Raw genomic sequence first — 8,956 nt, 5'->3', positions numbered from 1 at the left:
GGCCCTGGATACTCAGTCCCCTTTTTCCCCCCAGTCCGACACCCCTGCACACACACACACACACACACACACACACTTTAAAAAGGTGCACACACACACACACACACTTTAAACAGGTGCACACGCACTCTAGATGAGGGGTTCCCACAGAAGTGAAGGGTGAGAGACAAATGGAGTTGTGGACTAATTATTTTTTAACTGATTGATTTAGTGTTTTTTGTCAAACTGCTTATGTCTGAGTATATATATTTTAGCAACACATTAAATTGTTGCTACTCACTTTAAATCAGGTAAAAACAGCATCTCCCCTGATAACTACTCATCCATCTGTCAGAGTGTTTTGTGTATGCACCATCTTACCCCTCCTTCTTCCCTTCCTTCCTCCCATCTGTCCATCCTGTAGTAATCCCAGACCACATCTCCCCACCCCTCCCCTCAATCTCCACCCTCCCATATACTTCCCACTTTCACTCTCCAAGTACTTCTCTGTAGCCTCCAATCCCATCTGGGAGTTCAGATGGGGCTCTTGGCAGCACTAGTCGCTCTGCTCTGCATCTGCGCTCCAGGTACTTCTTTAAGTTCACTTTCTGACTTGTGTGTTGTTAAGAGTAAGCTGCGTTTTCAGACAACTGCAGACATTCACTGTGAAACTGTCCTACAGCGTGGGGAGCTGAAGGATGCAGCACTTTTAGACACCTGGAGAATGGGCAGACGTTTTTCCGTTATGGTGGACTGCTGGTGATCTTCCGCTGTCGTCCTGGCTACAAGCTCCATGGATACAAAACCAACAGCTGTGTGTCTGGGCACTGGTCCCGGGACACCCCAGTCTGTGTCGGTGAGGAGCTTCATTCAAAAGCATGTGCTGTAAACCTTTTTGTTTTAGGATTTCAGTTTCTTCATGCATTTAGAGGATGCTTTTTTGCTTCTGTTGCAGTGCACAGTAGGGAGTTGATAGGAAACAACAACAAAGGCAATAAGGTCCCTGGTCAGACTCAAACTTGTAATCACTTTCCATGATATTCTCCCCTTCTTTCAGGCTCCGGCTGCTCCAACCCAGGGCGGCTTAACCACGGGACGAGCAGCATGAATGAGGATGGCTCCTGGGCAGTGTTCAGCTGTGATAGTGGCTTTCGGCTACACGGGCCCTCAATGTTATACTGTAAGGGCCTCAACTGGAACAGCACAGAGCCTGTATGTAAAGGTGAGCATTAAAAAAAAACTCAGCTATTAAAGCTATAGTTTGACATTTTATAAAATACACTTATTTGCTTAAATTTAGATGAGAAGATTGATACGTATCTCATATCCAGGAGTGGTATCAATCTGCTCATCTAACTATTGACAAAGTGAATGAGTTTATTTCCCAACTTTTCAAACTATTCCTTTAAATTTGATCTTGTACTAGCCACTGTCTTGTGTTAATTCTCCCACATTCATTGATTCCACAGCACAGCAGTGGGTAGAAGACAGTTTATCACTGCAATGTAACTATAACTGTAACTACCTATTTTTTGTCATGTTTGAAAGTTGCTGTACAAATAGACTTCCCTTGCCTCCTTAACTCTTGCCATTTGATCTTTTTCCTCTTTTCTGCTTGTTAGAGTCCGACATGATGAGCTCGGTCTCAGGTGTCAATGTGCAAAAGCCAAACATACACCAGAACCTCCAGGCTGCTGTAATTCTGAAGACCCAGCAACAATCCCACTACGACACCCTCGCTAATACCGCCTCCAAAGAAGTGAACCTCAAATTTGGCTTGCTGTCTCACACGCCATCCCAAATGTTCAACAGGGAGAGGATTAAAGTGACTGTCCCAAAAGTCCACCTGCAGCAGCATGTTCATTTTCCCAATTTTAAAGTCAAAGATGGAGTCCAATCAACTCAGCATGAGGAAACAGGAACTGGGAGGCATGGCTTGGTGGACGAAGTTGCCTCTAAATCACATCTGTCTACTACTGTCACATCTACCTTATCATTAGTTTCAGGAACAGAACAATCAACATCCTCACCAACATCATCATCATTTTCAACAGCCCATACACCAGCTATGGCTGCTGTCACAAATACTGTGATGTTTGTGCCAACTTCCCCACTCTACCACATGAAATCTGCACTTCCTGTGCCTGGCAGTGAAAAAGTGCTCAAGTTTGGAGAACTTGTCACTTCCCAGGATGATGCGACTCCCTCTGTAGTAGTAACAGGCTCTTCACAAACTGCAGATGAAGACCAACAGGCTGAAACTGGCTTCCAGTATCATCCTTTGTCTCAGCCTGGGTCTGTAGATAAAGAGGAGCCCACCAAGACTTCAACAACTTTATCTTCTTCTGTTAATTTAATTTCTGCCAGTTCTACCTCTACTTCATCACCTGCTTCCTCCTTATCAGCCCCCCTTCCCTCCTATTCTGCCTCAACTTCCTTAAGTTCCAGCTCCTCTCAGTCCAATATGAAAACACAGCTGCCTTATGTTCCTTCAAACAACTTTACCACCAGTGAGCCAAGATCTCACCAGACTGAAAACCACAACGCCACCTTCAAACCACCTCTGCTGTCTCTGAGCCTCAGCAGACGACCCATATGCACGTACCCGCCTGTGCCCGCTCACGGGACCTTCTACTTTCGTAATGTAGAGAATCCAGGTCCCAGAGAGAACAGACATTACATACAGTATGCCTGCTATCCTGGCTATACGCTGGCTCATGGAGACATACACAGCTACTGCCAGCATGGGGGCGCCTGGAGCGGAATCACACCTGTTTGTCTGGGTAGGTGGTGTCGCTGCTTCATAACTTTCTTTGATTCATTTGAGAATGCGGCTCACTTATGGTGTTATATATGTGCCTCATTCCTGAGCGATACTCACTGGCAAGGAAAAGGAACGGTGTGTTGATGGGTAAAGAAAAGGGAAGGTGCAAGATGTTGATTTGCCAATATACTGCATCAGTGTTTTTTGGCATGTAAAATAAAAGATTTAAGGATGGGTATCCACTAAAAATAAAGTGCATCCTGTCTGTGATTTCTGTGGGAAATCAACCCACATAAACTAGTAAAAGTAGAAAAACTCTACATTCTTGGAAGGGTTTATCACAGTAGCAGTGATCAATAGCAAATAATAATAGGGCTGTCAATTAATCGAAATTAATCGCATACATAATTAACGGTGCCTGAACCGATACTTTTTAAGAAAGTAAAAAAAGAAAAGAAAACAAAGGGTACTAAACAACAGTTGGTGACATTAAAGAACGGCTTGTTTATTGCTAAGGCCATATGGTCAAAATGAAATGATTTAATAATAATGTATAACAATAACAATAGCTTATTTCACTAGCAAATTGCTGTTAAACGACAAAAACAACCACCAAGGACATTTACAATAACTTCAAATGCACCACGAAGCTGTAGTTTACCAGTTTCATTGAACGCACCGTCTGTGTTGTTTTTCCGACGGCAGCTCGGCAGCTGCAGATTGTTACATCCCGCTGTTGAGTCACAGTCCTCTACAGTAAAATAACACAGTCAAACTTTACACCGTTCAGCGTTAGTTAAGCATTGTAACTGTCGGTACACGATCCGTTCTGCACATGCGCAAGATAATACTGTTTTACGTATCCATACGACCTGCACGATCTGTTCCACGCTAGCCTATGGCTAGCCTCCACCGGGAAGCTAACGTTAGTTTAGCTAACAGCTAATTCGGCTAACCGCTAGCTGACAGCTAGATTCAGTCTAAAATAACGTTAACTCAAACGTAATGGGAAAAGCAGGCTACAGCTAAATTAAGACTTCACAGTAATAACAATAAAGACAAGTATTGAGTGATTGTATTTTAAATGAGCACAAGTAAAGTAGAACTGACGTACAGCTGTTATATATGTTAGGTGTTTGTTATATATGTCAACGTTTATTTTCAAGTTTTATTTTGAGGGTCTTTTAAAGTTATTACATGCTGTCTCAGCTAGCAGTTAGCCGAATTAGCTGTTAGCTAAACTAACGTTAGCTTGGCTGTCGACCGGAAGCGTGGAACAGATCGTGCAGTGTCGTAAATCCTCGTACAACCGCGCATGCGCGAACATTTTGCGCATGTGCAGAACGGATCGTGTACCGACAGTAACCGTGTTTAATCCAGCTACTAGCTAGCGGTAGGCTAACGTTAGCTGCTGTCGAATATAGTGTTAACTAGCTAGCGGTAGGCTAACGTTAGCTGCTGTCGAATATAGTGTTAACTAGCTAGCGGTAGGCTAACGTTAGCTGCTGTCGAGTATAGTGTTAACTAACGTCACGTGCAGCGGTGTTTGTGTTGCCTGTATCGTCTTCAGAGCATCAGAGAGAAGCGCAGACATATCAGTGGCACCAGATTTCGGTAGCCAGGGTTGGCAGGAAGAAGATTTTTACAAGTAAATGTTCCAGTTGTTGATCCAGGCAGAACATTCTCGTCTCCCTCCTTCATTTTACAGTCCAATGGTGGCTAGAACGGCTCCGGGTCAAACGTCAATATGGAATGGATTAATCTGCGTTATTTTTTTTAACGCGTTATTTTTCTCAGATTAATTAATCGAAATTAACGCGTTATTTTGACAGCCCTAAATAATAATAATCAAAATGATCTTATGGATTGCTGCATTACAAGGGTGTGCAAAACAAATGTATAATTAAAATAATAATTAATAAAATGTAAATATTCCAACAATATATGTATTACGAAATGGTGTGTAATTGATAAATGCAGTAGGAAACAAATGAAAATATGAAGTAAATACATTTACAGTACATATGCAGTTTGCATGTAAAAAAAACAAATGTACTAAGAGTGCATGCAAAAAAAGATTACGATTATCAATATTTTTAGTTTATACATGAATGTCTATAAAACAGTCCATATGTTATATCTTGCTGGGACTGGGTGATAGTTGTCACACTATTTGCCAATTTTTCTGTCGATGGATTAATCAACTAATCGTTTCGGGTCTAGTGTACTCCGTTTCAGTCTGTAATTTCAATCAAGCAGCGTCATGTCGGTTATCTGTTTTAAAGATAATAACATTAGATCTTGTACTATACAGATCATCTCATTCTGAATTGATAGAGCCAAAGATGAGTTACAGCCTCTTCTGTTGTCACAGATTTAAACTGGGTCGTCTCCAGTCCTTTACCTCTCTCTGATAATGTTCCACCATCTAAAAATACCCTGAAAGTCCGCTCATGTAAATGCTCAAATTCATTTCTCTTTTTGTAACTTTTGAACTTGTTAATTCCCCCCGAATTAATACATCCTTATGGTTTGTCTCCAGAGTTGACACCTTGTTCAGTTAACAATGGGGGCTGTTCCCAGCTGTGCTCTCACTCCCAGCACTACAACCAGAGCTCCAACGAGACCCAGACCAGAACTCAATGCCACTGCAGAGCTGGATTCACTCTGCTGGATGACGGACAGACATGTCGAGGTGAGCATATTAATGTTCTTCTTTTTTTCTTGTAACATTCTTCCTGAATCCTCTGTGGACGCCCTGGGCTGTTCCTAATAACAACACAGCGTGCACTGAGGCGTGTTACAGCACAACAGGGAGGCTCCTTCACATGTTTTATGTGTTTGATGTTTCATGGTTCACAGAGAAGCATACAAGTGAGCTGTGAAATTTATGGCTGCACGATCACTGTGTAGCACTTAGAAGACTGACATTTACTTTATATATTGTCTCAAGGTTACACGTGCCTGCTCACAGACAACCTATCATTTACGACTTCCATCAGTGGATGGTGTTGATATTATTTTTGAACAGTGTTATTATCAGTGTGGACTTTGACAGATAGTCCTGTCCAGACATTGTGGTTTGACTGATTATAGTTTAGTTTTAGGCTGAAAATTCCACTGCAGTCAAATAAGGCTTGTAAACATTCCTGTCTGACAGACAGTTGAAGAAAAATGAGGATTTGTTTTGGCCCTTACATCAAAAGATGTAATTATTTTTTTGACTAGTCTTTGTCCACATGTTCAACTGTATGTTGGGATTTGTCAAGTAAGTGTATGTACTAATTCAAGTATTGTACTTAAGTACAATTTTGAAAATGGTGCTTTTCTAGATCACAGGGCCACACAGGGAAAAACAAGACCAGAGCTGATATACAAGTTTGCTGAGTCCTTTCTGCACATCCTTGTTTCCTGTCTCTGAAGAACAGGAAGTCAGAAAACATCTGCGTTATGGTTTTCTCATTACAGACCAAAACAGCACACAAACAAGGAGACACATCAGAGGCATGAGCGATGACCACCTTTCATCTGTTGCTCTGTTCTTTCATCTCATTGCAGCCTGGACTGTGTGTGTTTTTGTCAGATTGACTGTATACAATAGTGTGTGTTCTATTAAATTTTTGTCATTTTAAACCAGTGCAAGATATGTGTTCTTTATGTATGGAATACCTTTTGTTTGCATGTGTTTAGATTTAGATGAGTGTGTGGAGGGGCAGCACCAGTGTCAGCAGAAATGCATCAACACATTTGGTTCCTTCAAGTGCAGCTGTGATGATGGCTATCAACCTGCTCATGAGCAGACCTCCTGCACAGGTGTGTGTGTGTGTGTGTGTGTGTGTGTGTGTGTGTGTGTGTGTGTGTGTGTGTGTGTGTGTGTGTGTGTGTGTGTGTGTGTGTGGCTGTGTGTATTTATACATTTGTATATGTTTATATCATTTACATCTATGAACAAAGAGTATTTCTACATCACTCTTCATCTTTCCAGATGTGGATGAGTGCCTGCTGCCAGCAGCTGTAACAGGCTGTGTGTTCGGCTGTGTTAACAGCCCCGGGAGCTTCTACTGCAAATGTCCTGTTGGCTACAGCCTTCAGACTGCAGACAGCCACTGCCAAGGTTAGGAGACACTTGCTAAACATTACCGTGAACCACGCCTCGCTCTTTTTAGCCATGCTAGCAGTGTCTCGGCTCTAGGGACGGTAATGGCGGCTAGTCGGTCCACTACTTTGATCCAGACTGAAATATTTTAGCATCTGCTGGATAGATTGGCATGAAATTTGGTGCACACATTCAAGGTTCCCAGATGATGAATCCCACTAATGTTGGGGGATGCCTTGACTTTTCCTCTAACGCCACCACAAGGTTGAAAAAGAAAAATGCATGTACTTTAGCTTGGTTGTCACCTTTTCCTAAACTTCTTTTTCTTATCCAGATATAGATGAGTGTGCTGTGAATAAGGGGCTCGGGCCATGTACGGAGCAGTGCCACAACTCCCCAGGATCCTACCGATGCTCCTGCTCGTATGGGCACATCTTAGCCGGAAATGGACACAGCTGCATCGCCGAGTGTCCACCTGGGTACAGGAAGGAACCAATAACAACAACACCACTTGAGAATCCAACTGCAGAAACTCTTAGGGAGGAGTGTGTGGGTAAGAAATAAAAACATAAAAGCTGAATGTGTACATCATATATGTCCCTATGTTTCTCCCAAAAAAAATTATACACAAAACACAATAGCTTTCTTCAACTTATGTGTCCACACACAGATATAAATGAGTGCCAGGAAGAGACCTGTGAGTGGCAGTGTGTCAACCTGCCAGGCTCTCACCGCTGCATCTGCCCCAGAGGATACACACTCCACAAAGATGGCCGACGCTGCAAAGGTCAGTTGGGTCATGCACACTCATAATGAGTTAAATTCATATAAATGGGGAAGTTTATGTTTAATATTCACTGTAATTATGCATACTTTCCCTCCTTCTCCTCCAGACATTAATCAGTGCAGCCGGAAGAATGGAGGGTGTTCCCACCTGTGTGTGAACCAAAAAGGTGGCTATAAATGTGTCTGCCCAGCCTCTCATCGTCTCTCCCCCTACAGCTGGAAGAAATGTGTACCAAGAACAACAATGAACACTGCTGGCTAAACATATGAGCTGCCTGTCCAAGTTGTTATGAGCAATAGATTTCAGATGGTTCTTCTTTAAAACTAGCCTATTTTCCTATTGATTCAGAAATGACATAATTGAATTAGTTATTAAATTATCCATTTTAATTGTTGTTTTTAAATTGTCTATGTTGTGTTTAGTTTGTGAATGAATAAACATAAATGTATTAATCATAATCACTGTTTTTAGTCATTGACATAATTGGACGATAGATTAAGACTTAGTTACCGTAGCTGCTATGCCTGACTTTCCAATCTAGCACTGCAGAAGTTTACAGTGATAAGGGACAGATTTGCCAATTGAAATTTGTATGGTAGTAATATGAAACAATGCACCGTACTGATTTCGGCACTTAGCTAGCATTCTATACAAACCTTAGAGAAAAGCCCAAAAAATGTTATAGCTGTTATCCAGCAGCATCTGCATCTTCCAAAGCATATATGTGATCTTCAGATGTCTGCTTTCTGCCCACAGTAATTAACGGCGGAAACATTTATAATCCAATATTTCCACAGACGCCGATGATCTCTTCTTGTTCTTCGCTGATAATAAGTACAAAAAATAGCCTCATTTATGCTTGTGATTTATTATAGATCCAGCTTAACGTGATATTTCTACCCCTTTCATGATTGAGTACATTGTTTTCACATTGTCAATAGTCTATATGACACGAACTTCCGCTTTACATCTCAGCCAGCAAGTTTACTTCCAGTGTGTTAACGTTCGTCAATCGTCAGCGAAGCAGATAATATGGCAGTGTTTTTTACTCAATCGCTTCAGGATTTACCGAGGATGAATTTAAATGGCATGAGTCGTATCATAGTTCAGAACTCTTCAACATCGGTGGCGATGAAGAACAAGGGGTTCAAACTGATACATATTGTATAATATTGATTTTCAGCCACTTTCATTTTTTTTAATTTTTTTTTTTATTTAACCAGGTAAGCCGATTGACAACAAATTCTCATTTGCAACGACGACCTGGCCAAGACAAGGCATTAAACGTGCGAGACAACATAGAGTGACACATTAAATACACAAAAATATA

General features: G+C 41.6%; 1 protein-coding gene across 2 annotated transcripts; it reads left to right on the top strand.

Moving 5' to 3' along the window:
- The first annotated feature begins 198 nt into the window (after positions 1-198).
- Positions 199-8,319, top strand: LOC116054701 (protein HEG homolog 1). Of its 2 annotated transcripts, XM_031306382.2 has the most exons (10): positions 199-566; positions 662-835; positions 1,037-1,201; positions 1,602-2,762; positions 5,286-5,438; positions 6,434-6,556; positions 6,729-6,857; positions 7,174-7,392; positions 7,510-7,626; positions 7,733-8,319. In XM_031306382.2, the coding sequence occupies exons 1-10, from the start codon at positions 518-520 to the stop codon at positions 7,885-7,887; spliced, it is 2,445 nt and encodes an 814-aa protein (XP_031162242.2). In that variant the 5' UTR covers positions 199-517; the 3' UTR covers positions 7,888-8,319. The 2 variants fall into 2 exon arrangements, with proteins under 2 accessions (XP_031162242.2, XP_035855508.1); XM_035999615.1 differs by lacking the exon at positions 6,434-6,556.
- Positions 8,320-8,956: the final 637 nt, after the last annotated feature.

Source organism: Sander lucioperca, chromosome 3, assembly GCF_008315115.2.
Source record: "Sander lucioperca isolate FBNREF2018 chromosome 3, SLUC_FBN_1.2, whole genome shotgun sequence".
NCBI lineage: Eukaryota > Metazoa > Chordata > Actinopteri > Perciformes > Percidae > Sander > Sander lucioperca.
Note: the sequence above shows the minus strand (reverse complement) of the source record. Positions and strands in the feature narration are given on the sequence as shown.